Raw genomic sequence first — 13846 nt, 5'->3', positions numbered from 1 at the left:
ACATGACCGCGAACTACAACTCCCAGACTGCCCCGCGCTCCTGGACCCCTAGCACATTTCCGCTCCTCCGCCCCACTTCCTTCGCTTCCCGACAGTGGTTGGTAAGTCGATTCGTCCTTGGGAGAGGCCGCTGGACAGTTCTGCCCAAACCTGTCGCTAGCTCACAAATCTTCTGTCCCGCTCGGAAGTCTACGCGGACGCTTCCGGGTCACGCGGCGCAGACACCAAGAGTCATGTGACACCAAGATGGCGGCGCCGCGGTAGCTGGCTACGGGTTGTGGCGTCCGAGGAGCCGCGACGGTTTCTGTCCTCGGGCCGTGGGGGCGGCAACGCTTGACTGGCCCCTGCGGCGGCCCGTAGCCCCGCGTCAGGCACCGGTTCAGGGCTTGGCTGTTGCTGTCGCGGTGGGTTCGGGGGAGTGCCGGTGACCTCGCTGCAGGTGTCCTGCGCCGGACGCTCTCGCCGGAGGAGGAGGAGGAGGAGGAGGAGGAAGAGGAGGACAACCGGCCTGCCGGGTCTTCTGGACCTGCGGCGTCCATGGGCTTCTGAGGGCTCTGGAGGAGCTATAGCTCTGAGGGGACTGTGGGAGTTCGAGTCTTCGAGAGTGTGAGGGGCAGCCTAGTACCCCTGAGGGCGCAAAGAAGACCGCGGGGACTTTGCTTCCTCTTCCAGAGGCCTTGCTTCCCTGCGTTGATTACCCCCTCATTCTTTCCCCCTTCCTCTCAATGTTCTCTCCATATATCTGGAAATATGATCAGCGCCCCTGACGTGGTGGCCTTCACCAAAGAGGAGGAGTACGAGGAGGAGCCTTACAATGAGCCCGCCTTGCCCGAGGAGTACTCGGTGCCACTCTTCCCCTTCGCCAGCCAGGGAGCCAACCCATGGTCCAAACTGTCCGGGGCCAAGTTCTCTCGGGACTTCATCCTTATTTCCGAGTTCTCCGAGCAGGTGGGACCCCAGCCCTTGTTGACCATCCCCAATGACACCAAAGTTTTTGGTACTTTCGATCTCAATTACTTCTCCTTGCGGATCATGTCTGTGGATTACCAGGCCTCCTTTGTGGGCCATCCGCCTGGTTCTGCCTACCCCAAGCTGAACTTTGTGGAGGACTCCAAGGTGGTGCTGGGAGACTCCAAGGAGGGAGCCTTTGCGTATGTGCACCACCTTACCCTGTACGACCTGGAGGCCCGGGGCTTTGTGAGGCCCTTTTGCATGGCTTATATCTCAGCGGACCAGCACAAAATCATGCAGCAGTTTCAGGAGCTCTCAGCTGAATTTTCCAAAGCTTCCGAGTGCTTGAAGACAGGCAACAGGAAGGCATTTGCGGGAGAACTTGAAAAAAAACTGAAAGACTTGGATTACACCAGGACAGTGCTGCACACGGAAACGGAGATCCAGAAGAAGGCCAATGACAAAGGCTTTTACTCATCTCAGGCAATTGAGAAAGCCAATGAACTGGCTAGTGTAGAGAAGTCCATCATTGAACATCAAGACCTGCTGAAGCAGATCCGCTCGTACCCTCATCGGAAGTTGAAGGGGTCTCCTTTGTGTTCTGGGGAGACGGAGCACACCCAGGATCAGGCCAGCCAGGCAGCCACTACCTCTAACCCTGATGAGTCTGCTGACACAGACCTTTACACCTGCAGACCTGCTTATACCCCGAAACTCATCAAAGCAAAGTCCACCAAGTGTTTTGACAAGAAGTTGAAGACCTTGGAAGAGCTCTGTGACACTGAGTATTTCACCCAGACCCTGGCTCAGCTCAGCCACATAGAGCACATGTTCAGAGGAGACCTGTGCTACCTCCTGACCAGCCAGATTGACAGAGCACTTCTAAAACAACAGCATATAACAAACTTCCTCTTTGAAGATTTTGTGGAGGTCGACGACAGGGTGGCAGAGAAACAAGAGAGCGCACCCCCTAGGCCCGTTCCAGGCAGGCCGCCTTCTAGGTCTCTGGAAGAATGTCCGATTCCTCAAGTGTTAGTTAGCGTTGGTTCCTACAAGTCCAGTGTGGAGTCTGTGCCGATCAAGATGGAGCAGGAACTTGGAGATGAGGAGTACAGGGAAGCGGAGGTGACAGAATCGAGCAGTTTTGACCCCCAGGAAAACTTGGACTACCTGGATATGGATATGAAAGGGAGCATCAGCAGTGGCGAAAGCATCGAGGTTCTGGGCACGGAGAAGTCCACCGCTGTGCTGCCTAAGTCTGACAGCCAGGCCAGCCTCACGGTGCCATTGAGCCCCCAGGTGGTCCGGAGCAAAGCGGTCAGCCACAGGACCATCAGCGAGGACAGTATTGAAGTCCTCAGCACCTGCCCCTCGGAGGCCCTCATCCCTGATGATTTTAAGGCCAGCTACCCAAGTGCCATTAACGAAGAAGAATCATACGCAGATGATAGCGAGGGAGCCATCCATTTCCAGGCAAGCGTCAGCCCGCCGGAGCTGGGTGAAGCAGAGGGCAGCCTAGAAACCCCCCCGTCACAAATAGACTCCTCCTGCTGCATTGGGAAGGAGAGTGACAGTCTGCGGGTGCCCCTCTCCCCTCCAGCCCACACCCCCTCAGAGCAGGACGGAGTAGTGAGCATCCCTCCGCAGCGCTACAGGCAGAAGGACCAGGGGTTCCGTGTGGACTTTGCCGTGGAAAATGCCAGCCCTTCCCGAGACAACAGTTCCGAAGGCTTCCCTGCTGATGAGCTGGATCCAAACCGCCTGCTGGCGAGCCGGGATGTCAGTAAGACCAGCCTGGACAACTACTCGGACACTACCAGCAACATGAGCAGTGTAGCCTCCACCAGCTCAGACAGGACTCCCTCTTCTGCTCACCCCACCGGCCCCTCTTCCGAGAGGCATAAAAAGAGGGCTGGCCAGAACGCCTTAAAATTCATCCGTCAGTACCCCTTTGCCCACCCGGCCATCTACTCCTTGCTCAGCGGGAGGACACTTGTGGTCCTAGGGGAGGATGAGGCCGTAGTGAGGAAGCTGGTGACAGCGCTGTCCATCTTTGTCCCCAGCCACAGCCATTTCGCCAAGCCGGTGAAGCACTGGGTCTCCTCTCCTTTGCATATCACGGATTTTCAGAAGTGGAAGCTTATCGGCCTGCAGAGGTAACTGGTTACCCGCGGTGGGGAAGGGCCCCATCCCGTTAGAGACGAGGCTTCAGACGTACATCCCTCTGGGGGAGGTGCACAAGGTCGCGAGGTGGGCCCGGAATTGGGCGACCTGGCTTCCACACTGGGCCCTCAACACTAACCAGCTTACTCTGTAACTTTTGGCAGATCATTCCCTTTCTCTGGCCTTCTGTTTCCTCGTCCCTCGCATGAGGGGTTGCCGTTCCGAGGTGGTTGCCAACCCTGGTCTGCGATCTGCCGTGTCAGAATTATTTAGGAGAGTTTTTTTTAGATCATGGAGTTCCGGGTCCCACCCCCCAGAGATTCTGGTTCACTTGGTCTGGGGTGACACCTGGAGTTTATCTGGTGTCCCAGCAAGGTTTGGGGAACAACCGAACTTGGAGATCTCAGGTTCTCACTGATTCTCAAATTCACACTATGGTGTAAATGACTGAAGAGACATCGCCTTCTGAGAAAGGGCCGTGGTAGTCTCAGAAGGTGGCAGCCATCACTGGTGACAGGGACATCAGGGGCCCCAGTGGCTTTCACTCCACTGTCCTATTTGCCTTAGGAGGCTGTGTTTTTTTCCCCTAGAAGTCTGTGTTCATAAGGAAACGGAAGAGCCAGTTCCTCCTTTCTCTGTTTGATTGCTTTCTATCTCATTTTCCCACAATACTTGTGTTGCAGTAGACTCCTTTTCTTTTTTCCAAATACTGCTTGGCAAGTTGTCGGGCCCAAGGGTCTCTTTCCCTTGGGGTACGCACGGGGTTCAGCTTCCTCGTTTCCTTCTCTGCACCCCGCTTGGCACATCTGTAAAACAGAGGTGCTGACACAGCCAGTCTGTGCTTCCCGTGCCGCATGGGAAGAGAGAACACTGCAATCAGGAACTGTTCGTTCCAATTTTCCGACTCTCCTTTTGCATCAGTCCCTAGTATCGGTGAGGTCCCCGCCACCCGAGTCACCTGGCGTTTGCCCCTCTTGGAGAAGTCACGCGGCCCTCGCTCTAACCCTTGCTGCGTGTTCAAACTAAACAATAAATTAAAAGGGTAAAAAGGCTTTCCTCGGGGTCGTGGTGGTGGCATTTAAGCAAGTGGCGCCTCCACGGCCTGCCTCGGCTCACTGGCCATGCTGGTGGGTGCTGGGGTGCCATCTGCAGGTGCCTGGGCAAGGCCACTGCCTTGGAAGAATTCATAGTTGAGGAGGGGAGACAGATGTCAGGGAGGAGAGTGTCAACAGCGGGTGCATCGTGCGTTCTAAGAAAACAAAGGGGGGGGGGCGACTGAGTGACAGGTGGGAAGCGAGGGAGAAGGGCGCCTGGGGAAGGCTGGGGGTCTTTGGCTGAAGGCACCAAGAGGGCGAGCTTGCCAGTGTGGGGGAAGAGTGATGACATGGGGACTTGGTGTGACGTGGCCCAGACCCCTGGACCAGCCCCTTCCTCGGGCTGCACAGGAGACCACCGAGTGGAGTCCTTGCTTATGGCTGCAGAACCAGGCTCAGGAGTGAGAGGCTGCACTGGGCGCCCTTGCGGACTTTGTCCTTCCTCCCGGGATCCGGTCCCTCTGCTGATGCCAGCTCTGTGCTCGGGTGTCACCCGTCAGTCCCAGCAAGGCAAGGGCTTTTCAGAGATTGCTTTTGCCCCTGATCTTGGTGGAAGAATGGGTCCATGCCCCTTGCAGACACATACCTCTTCTCCGAGTCACTCCCCTCGCCCCAACCCTTGACCTTTTCCCCTTTTTCTCCCTCAAAGATGGAAAATCTAAAACGCACATCAGTCTGTTGTCAGCTGGCTTATCCAGGACCAGGCTCAGGACAGTCTTGCCCTTCCCAAAGGTTTTCCCCAAATCCCCTCCTTAGAATGTGCCAGGATGGCAAAAGAAGTTCATCTCTTACGCCAGCTCTGTCCCGTTGGGTACGTGGCTGGAGGGCTGCGTTGAGGATTCTGAGGCCTGGGCGGGGCTGCCTTGGGCAGCCTGCTGTGATCAGCTCATGGAGTCTGGCTGCAAGAGAGGGTAGCTGGGGGCGCCTGGGTGGCTCAGATGGTTAAGCGTCTGCCTTCAGCTCAGGTCATGATCCCAGGGTCCTGGGATCGAGTCCAGCATCGGGCTCCCTGCTCCTTGGGAGCCTGCTTCTCCCTCTGTTTCTCTCTCTCTCTCTATCATGAATAAATAAATAAAAAATCTTTAAAAAAAAAATTTAAAGAGAAGGTAGCTGGTGGGCGGGCTCCCTGAAGTGGAGGAGTGAGGTGGTCTGAGTCCCTGGCCGGCCCTACCAGTATTCATCCACCGTGGGCACCTGAGCAAGTCGCTCCTCCACTCGAGGCTTTGTTCCCTCCTGAGAAAATGAGAGGGTTGGATCCCTGAATGATCATTTGCCAAATATTTACAGAGGACTGTGAAGTGCTAGCCACTCGGCCCACTGCCAGAGTCATAAGGCGAGTCAGCCGTGGTGCGTCCCCGTGACAGGGCAAGCACGGTCTTCAAGGGGGGGGTCCCTCACGCCAGTCCCAGCTCTGTCACCACACTGTCAGCTTGACCTCTGAGGCTGTTCGCATCTGCAGATGGGGTTGCCAAGACCTGTCTCGTGAGAGCGGGTGTGAAAAGGCCCATTGCATCTGGTCTGTGTCTGATCAGCTTGAGTGCGTCTCTGGTAACCTAGGGGGACGCATACACCGTCGAGGGAGGCAGGCCGAGGCAGCAGACGCTGAGTGCGGCCCTCACCAGCCCGGCTTTGGAGCCTTTAAGCATCTCTCTGTGAAGGCGAGAGGCCCGTCAGAAGTGACAGATGAGAGCAGCAAACAGCCCCGAGTGGGGAAGTGTCTCCCGTTGCTCACGTTCTCAGACCTTCTGGGCGTGCACAGATGTTGGGTATTAGCAAGGTCTGCCTCCAGAGGTCCTGCTCTGGTGTGAGATACAGTGGGTGGGGGCTGGAGGCCTTGTTCCCTAGGGGCCGTGTCACCGCAGCGGGGACTGGATTTGCCGCAGCTCTCCCAAGGAAATCCTGGGAGGTGAGCAGCAGACACCATCTGAACGTGTCCTGAGATGAAGAGCCGTGGAGTCGTGGCCTGGGGTGGGTAGGGAGGGGCGCTGTGGGTGCTGTGACCTCAGGTCCTGATGCTTCCACTGTCGGCCGTGTGGATTTGGACCAGGCCTCTCCTCTCATTCATTCAGCAAGGCTTGTTGCACACGCCTGTGAGCGGGCTTCTGGGGCTGTGTGGAGCTGCGGGAAAGGGTCACATCTAGAAAGAACGTAACGCCCTGTGCTCGCCCTTTGAAGTGCTCAGAGCTGTGGGTATCACTGGTGAGTCATCCCAGCAGGCAGAGCCAGTGTTGAAACTGGGAGGCAGGAGGAGGCCCATCTGAGGATCAGCATTAAAGAGTAGTAGTAGAAGAGGGGCCTTTGTGTGGCCGTGAACTTCCTTGCCCGGGGGGAGCTCCGCTCTAGAGGGGGTTGAGTCCGTGTGCTGGGTTAATCTGGAATCAGAACTGTGACCCAGGAGAGTCTCTCCCCAGTCAGGTGCTTCGACTCCAGCTAAAACCAGCTGAGATGATGAACTGTTTGAAGACTCCCACCCCCACAACTGCCAGTTTCATTAGCCCTTGATTTTTTTCCCCCTAAAGTAGGCCTTCTGCCTGGAGATGCTCGTGAGTTGGATCCATCACTTATGGGTATGAGATGGGCAGATAATCATGTTGGTTTCCCATTATTTTAAATCAAAATGAAGGATAAGTGTATTGCTACCAAGTCTCAGGAACAAGCCCCGGACAGAGCTCAGTACCGATGGGAAGAAGTGCTAGTTGCGGGGGGGGGTGGGGGTGGCGGTCAGAGGCCTTGGTTGAGTCCCGGCTCAACCACTTAGCTGGCGGACCTTGCGTGAGCCACGGCCCCGCTCTGGGCCTCAGTGTTCGCGTCCGCCCACAGCCTACCCCCGGCCTTGGGACGGACCGTAAGGAATCTGAGACAGGTGTGGGAGGTGAAGCGTGAGGCTGTCAGTGCCGCCGAGGGCCAGAGGTGTGGGCTCGCCTCTTTCCATGCTGCCTCGCCCCCTGGTGAGGAGCGTTGGGGGGAAACACGTGGAGGAAGAGTTAGACGGAGCGGCATCTTCTGAAGAAGCGGTGCTCTGTAGGTGAGGGTAGGTGTGGGGTGCCAGAGCTCCCCGGGAATGGCCGGGCCTGAGGCAAGGTGTTCAGCACGACCGGTGGCTGCAGCGGAGCGGCAGGAGGACGGGGTGAGGCCTGGCTTTGCTGCCGCGCAGAACCTCGGGGGGCTGGATGTGCCCAGCTCGAGGGGGCCTTTGGCTCATGGACTGGGCCCCTCCTGGGGTGGGGCTTGTGGGGCAAGGGTGCCTCGGGAGCTGCCTGAGCACATTGGTAGTGTGACTGAGGAGGCCCGTGTCCCCGCGAAGCCAGTGAGCCGCCTGTAGGTCCTGCTTCCTCATTGCCCACGTGGTGGGGGCCACAGCCCACTGCTTGCCTCACGGTCTTCAGGACACGCGGCCCCTGTGGCTGTTTCCTCATCTCTGTGACCCTGCTCTTGTGAGTCCCAGGTTCTCGGAGCCCACCTTTGTTGTAAGGTCCAGCTCCGAGGCTGTTCCTCCAGAACCTTCCTGGCCCTGGGCCTCCCCCTTTCACTCCAGGTCCTGTGTGCACGTCTTTTCTTCCCAGCTGACCAGGCTCGTGCCTCACTCCCTCTTCTGCCCCCAGCTCACTGCCTGGCATATAGTAGATGCTGCTAACTGTACAAGGACATGACACCACCCAGGAAGGAAAAAACATAACGAGATTGCCTTTGTCCCCCAAGTGCCTGTCAGCCCTCTGTACACAATACCTGAGGCCTAACCCAAGCTCTCAATTCCAGACGTGTGTCAGTCCGTGAAATCTCTGGTCAGCTAGACCTTTGCCAGACTGCAAGGCTGGCGGACTCTGGCTGCTCTGGGAAGACCGATCTAGAGGGTTTTAAGGCGCTGCTTACTAGGGCGGGTCACCCTGACCCCTTCCCTCGTTGAGCAAGCCCTCTGCTTGCCTCTGCTCCACGGGTGCCATCGTGGGCAGTGGGCCAGGAGGCCAGATCAGCTAGTGCCGGGCCCGCAGGAGCTCCGTGCGCTGGGAGAGACGGGGCATAGATGGCCAGCACCGCCCTGCTCGGTGCCAGGCTGATGGGACTGAGGCCCAGGCACTGTCCTAAACACGACCAGTTTGGTCTCTGCAGTGACCGCCTGAGGCAGGACCGGTTATCTCTGTCGGACAGAAGGGGCTCAGAAGGGTTAGGGCACTTGGCCGGGGTCACAAAGCAAAACAGTAGAGATGCAGAGGAGGGGATCACGGGCGGCTGGGTAAGGTTTGAGTTGGCATAGAAGCGAGTACAAATGGAAGGGAGGGGTGTCCTGGGCAGAGCACTGAGGTCCGTGATTGTGAGGCCCTACCGAAAGCGTGGATGGTTGCGAGGAAGTCACCGTGGCCGTAACAGGCAGGAAGTGGGTCACGCAGGGCCTGTGGGCCACGCCCAGGCACTTGAACTTGGTCACGAGGGTGGTGAGGAGCCCTTTGAAGAGCATCATGATCAGACTTGCCGCCCGGAAAGAGCCAGTGAGCGTTGGCTGGCGGGAGCCGGCCCCGGAGACGGGCGGCCCCGCGCAAGCCGCCCCCCTGACGCTGGCCTGTGTGTTTCAGGGTGGCGCCCCCCGCCGGCGCCGGCACGCTGCACACCCTGGGCCGCTACAGCCGCTACACGAGCGTCCTGGACCTGGACAGCAAAGCGCTCCGCTGCCCCCTCTACAGGGGCGCCCTGGTGCCCCGGCTGGCCGACCACCGCACTCAGATCAAGCGGGGCAGCACCTACTACCTGCACGTCCAGAGCACGCTCACGCAGCTCTGCTCCAAGGCCTTCCTCTACGCCTTCTGCCACCACCTGCACCTGCCCGCGCACGACAAGGAGACCCGGGAGGTGGTTGCCGGCCGCCAGGCGAGCTTCCTGAAGCTGAACCTGGGCCTGGTGAACGAAGATGTGAAGGTGGTCCAGTACCTGGCCGAGCTGCTGAAGCTGCACTACACGCAGGAGGCTCCCGGGACCAGCCAGCCCACACTCAGGTTCGACTACGTCCCCAGCTTCTTGTACAAGATCTGAGGTCCGCCCCAGCCACTGTGACCGAGACCTGTGACTCAGGGTACGGGGAGGGGAGGGGTTGGCGTGAGCGAGGGGTCCTCTGAGCTGTTGAGACTTCAGGTGTCATCGGGCGAGGGAACCCGAGGTGGCAGCCCTGGTTCCCGGGTGGCGTCCGGCGGTCTGGGAGGCGGGCTCGGGCAGAAGCGGGCGCCTGGCTCTCCGCTGGCGTCAATAAGGACAGTGACAGGCTGCTCCGCCAGGCGAGGAGTGGCCCCTGGGGACGGGAGGGGGCCGCTTGGCTTCCTGAGGACTGGGAGGCGGGCTGGGAGAGAGCCAGCACTCTCTCGATGGAGCGGGACGAGGGCAGAGAGGTGAAGCCCGGACGGGAGGGGCACGCTGGCACGGTCAGCTCCCAAACACTGGGGCGGCGAGATCAAGGGAAGCACCGCATTCACTGGCACGGTTTAGCGGGAAACAGGCCGACAGAACGTCCATTGCCTCATTCAGATCCCAGCTGGGGTCCTTCACTCGGGCCCCCTAGAGCCTGTCATCCCTGAGGAGGCCCCCAAATGAGTGAGGTGGAGGGAGGCAGCTCTGCCTACGCTGGGTGGTGGCAGACATGGGAACTTCTGGGCCCTGGGGCTGCAGGGAGAGCGAGCAGCACCCTGTCTGGTCCTGGCTTCCTCACCAGGCACGGAAGTGCCTGTGGGTGGGCTTTGCAGCTGCACCCCCGGGGCGGCAGGATGGGCTCGAGTTAGGCGCTCGTCCCTGCTCGTGAGTGAGAACCACTCTCGCAGCTGGAGGGCCCGGGAGACGGGCAGGGCCGCTGGGCCACGAGGCCGTCAGCACAGTGCAAGGGATGAGGAGCCAGCAGGCCTCCGGGGCGCAGCCCGCCAGCCTTTCTGGCGCAGTGAGTCTACACTGTGCTTTCGGGGAAGGTCGGCAGGCACGCTGGGACTTGGCCAAGGTCACCCCCCTCCCCCCCCCCCGTCCTCCACCCGCAGCAAACCTTTGCAACCACTTCACTACCTCTTGCAGGGTCTCGTGGGCACGGCGACAGCGGGGTTCTGCTCAGCTGCGTGGTCTGGGGGGGCAGCCCAGCTAGCGAGAACCCAGGGCCAGGGTCTCCTCCAGGAAGGAGGAAAGCCTCGTGTGGCTGTCTTCGTGGATCTGCCCCACGTGGGCCTCACCCCTGCTCACTCCTGCCCGTACGCCGTGCCCTCAAATACATGCACCTCACCGCTGTCCACTCCCACCCCACACGGGCCCCCCACATATGGTCGCCTCACCAGCGCTCACTCCTGCCCCACGCAGGTCCCCCAGGTCCACTCACCTCCCAGCAGCTCACTCCCAGCCCCACGTGAGTCCTCCCTTCGGGGAAGGACACAATCCCTGCCTCACCCGCCGTGACCTCCCCGACGCTCCTTCCAGTTGCCGTTGGTTTGTACGCGGAGGGTTTCTTGCAACCTTGAAATTTTTATACTTTTTTTTTTTCTTTTTTATGGCTGCTTTTTTCCTCCAAGTAGGGAGAACTCTTAGTATGACCGCTTTTTAACGTGTCCGGGACAGTTGTCCTGCAGCAGATCTGGCCCAGCCACGACGCCGTTGCTCCTGAGCATTCGCGTGCGCGTCTCTGGGCGCCGCGTACTCTGTAGTTGGGGTCTCGCCGTCGAGACCTGCCTACCTGCCGGCTCTGTGGCGCACCGTGGAGGTCACGCTGGGGAGGCAGGACCCCGAGGGGCGTTAGCGTCCCGTCACTCCTGCCGCCCTTTCCTGGCCCGGCTCCTCTTCACGCACGCGGCTACAGCCCTTGGGCCCGTGGCCATCGGCTTCTGGTGAGGGCCCACGGCCCTGGCAGAGGGGGTGTGATTTTGCTTCTGAGCCTGTGACTGAGAGAGAACCTTCTGCGGCAGATGGTCTGTCTACACGCCACGGGTTTTCTTTGTACCTGTGCCCATTGCATACGTTCACACACAGAAGAGTCGCCAGGGACGGCTTGGCAGCTTCGAGATGCGAGGTGTGTGTTTGCACGTGGGGAAGGCTGCGTAGGAAGCCTGTTTCTCTCCGCGGGCTGCCCCCCTTCGTTGCTGCCTCCAGTGTCCCCCGTGTTCAAGATGCCGCTCTGCTAACTGGGTGGCCCGCTGCCGTCTGCTTACGCCTCTGGGGACGTCACCTTACAGCATTTTATCTCCAAGGCGGGAGAGGTCTCTGGGGTCCAGATGACAAGACTGAAAGTGATCATCGGCACCACTGTTGCTTTTCATTCCTGTTTCACACCGTTGTGGATTCTATACAGTTTAACCGTACTGTCACCTGGGAAACTGATCAAGGCAGAAGGTCAGGCATGTGGGGCCTTCTAGAAGCTAAAGCCGTCGCTACCACGGTCTGAAGTAGATGTCACTTTGGAGGGGGTTTGCGTGGAAGCTCTGTCTCAGGGATGGTTCCGGAGGCCCCAGGATTCTGAGGCGAGGGATCAGGCGGGTGTGAACAGAACAGGTATGTCCCATCCTGGGGCCAGCCTCAGAAAGAGCAAGTGAGGAAGGAGTGTCTCCCTTGAGTCGTTCCTTCATGGCTTCACGGGCCAGTAGGTAGACTCCAGGTTTTAAATTTTGGTTAAAGTCTAACTTTCCATTGTGGCAGTTTCACAGGGTTGCTGGATGCCAAGTGTGTTTTTTTCCGGGGGGATTTCAAAGTGGTACTGGGACGGAGCCACTTCGGGCAGGCACTTGAGACCGTGGAGCTGCCCTTCCCAGACCCCCTCCACTTTGGAGAGCTGGAACCCACTAGAAGTCCCACATCTGTAAATCTTAAGGTGTGGGGAGCCCTATGCAGTGGGACTGAGCTCTTTAAGAATTTTCATTTGAGGTTTGTCTCAAATAAAACGTTTTAAAAACACTTCACAGCAAATAGAGGACATCCGTGCCTCTTACTACTTTGTCAGTGACCAGGTACCAAAAGTGTCCCTGGGGTTTATTTCAACTTTAGTTCCGACCCATGACTGCTCCCCCGCCTCCAACCACCCCTTTTTCCACCAGGTCCAGGTTGAGAGCAGGCTGATCAGGCTAGCAGTCTGGCGGTAGTGATTTCCAGAAGCTCCACGTGAGAGAGGAGCGAGAGCCTTTGTAGCACCGGGGCCCTCGGGGCGCTCCGACCTGAGCTGCTGCCTCACACCTCCCCGTTCCCCTAGGGATCTTGCTTCCCTGGTGGAATCTTCAGATTTTAGAAATCGCGACTTGCCCGTGATTTACTGCAGTGGCTGAAGTTACATGATGAATTGCACCAGAATTTGGAAATGGACCCTGATAGGCCCCCTGTCATTTCCCATCTAGCTTTTAACTTCTTTGTCGCTATATTCAAGGTATTGTAGGTTTCCACCTCCAACAAACAGCACAGCCCAGTTCAAATCCTAGGGAGGCCAACAGATTGTACCCCAAGTGCCAGGGCAGCTACAGTTGAGCAACGTGTTTCTGGAGGCCGAGGGCAGCCTTAAAGAACTCGCCTGCATACCGACCACCCGCTTCTGCCAGTGCCGGACGCGTGCCCCCACCTCCCCGGACCTGGTGTTGCAGGGCAGGTCAGCTTCTCGTACTGCTGCCCAGCAGGTAACACTCAGCCGCCGGGGAACCCGCTGGCAAGCATGAACCACCTTCACAGGAACTGATCTCCCAAGCCAGCAATCCGGTTTTACTTCCCATCTCCCCAGAAGCTCAGAAGCTCAGAAGAAAGTGCCTTGGTTTGTGCTCGGAGGCCAACCAGCCAGCTCTCCGGCTTTTCCCCAATACTGTGATAGAAAGTGACAAAACTGGAATCTTCCAGAGATGCGGTATTAACAGACTACAAAAAAGAGAAAGCATCAAGTTTCTACTCCTGGCTGGAAAGAACCAGTCTCAGCTGAAAAGGTCTGAGCACACACCAAGTGTCCCTGAGCCCTCAAAGCAGAAAGCTGTGAGCCCTGACCTAATCTGGTCTTACCTGTTAAGGTTTGGTTACGGTCATGGGAAGAGGGGAGTGGGGTGGGGGGAGGGGGAGGGGGGCGGCCCGAGCACTTGCAATGAATTAGGCTGCTGCTGGGGAGCCCCAGCTTCGTGGGAGTAATTGTTCAGTTCCAAAATGGAGGCCACATGGCGGGGGGGGGGGCGCTTGGAGATAGCCTTTTGTCTTCAGTTGCGGGAGGAGCCGAGCCCCTGAACCTAAGACTGGCTTGGCAGCATCACGGCTCCCAAAGTGAAGGCAGAGATGTGGGGACTGGTGTGTCACCCACGCCCCATGGAGTCTGCAGCAGCCCGTCCCCACCCATGCTGGAGTGAATGCCAAGGACGTGCTGGACCCCAGGCCCCAGGGGCGCCCTCCAGGCAGGACCGTGGGGTGCCTCGCCCACCGACTGCCCAGCGCTGGCTGGTTATACAGGTTGGGTTGAAAAAGATGCCACCTTTTAAGGCTGCAGTGAAAAGCATAGTCTGTGATGAATTTGTACCTGTTATTTTTGGAAAGCTATTTTATTACTGCATGTTCCTCTGTCCACTCGTGTGAACGCCGAGTCCTCCCCCACGTGAGCTGCGCGCGTCACAGCGCCCCACCTCGGATGCGTGCGCGACAGCCGCTCGGGGGTGTGGCCGCGCCAGAGTTTAACCAGAGTA

General features: G+C 58.5%; 1 protein-coding gene across 1 annotated transcript; it reads left to right on the top strand.

The window, feature by feature from the left end:
* The first annotated feature begins 177 nt into the window (after positions 1-177).
* Positions 178-13217, top strand: SMCR8 (SMCR8-C9orf72 complex subunit). Its single transcript, XM_034989724.1, has 2 exons — positions 178-3107; positions 8777-13217. The coding sequence occupies exons 1-2, from the start codon at positions 751-753 to the stop codon at positions 9228-9230; spliced, it is 2811 nt and encodes a 936-aa protein (XP_034845615.1). The 5' UTR covers positions 178-750; the 3' UTR covers positions 9231-13217.
* Positions 13218-13846: the final 629 nt, after the last annotated feature.

This window comes from Mirounga leonina, unplaced genomic scaffold (genome assembly GCF_011800145.1).
Source record: "Mirounga leonina isolate KUSES-001 unplaced genomic scaffold, KU_Mleo_1.0 Mir_488, whole genome shotgun sequence".
NCBI classification, from domain to species: Eukaryota; Metazoa; Chordata; class Mammalia; order Carnivora; family Phocidae; genus Mirounga; species Mirounga leonina.
The sequence above is the reverse complement of the archived record's forward strand: the minus strand, read 5'-3'. Positions and strand labels throughout refer to the sequence as shown.

Coding starts and splice junctions, on each gene's coding strand:
- SMCR8 (XM_034989724.1), top strand. CDS start 751: ATGATCAGCGCCCCTGACGTGGTGGCCTTCACCAAAGAGGAGGAGTAC. Junction 3,108..8,776: donor AAGCTTATCGGCCTGCAGAG/GTAACTGGTTAC, acceptor TGTGTGTTTCAG/GGTGGCGCCCCCCGCCGGCG.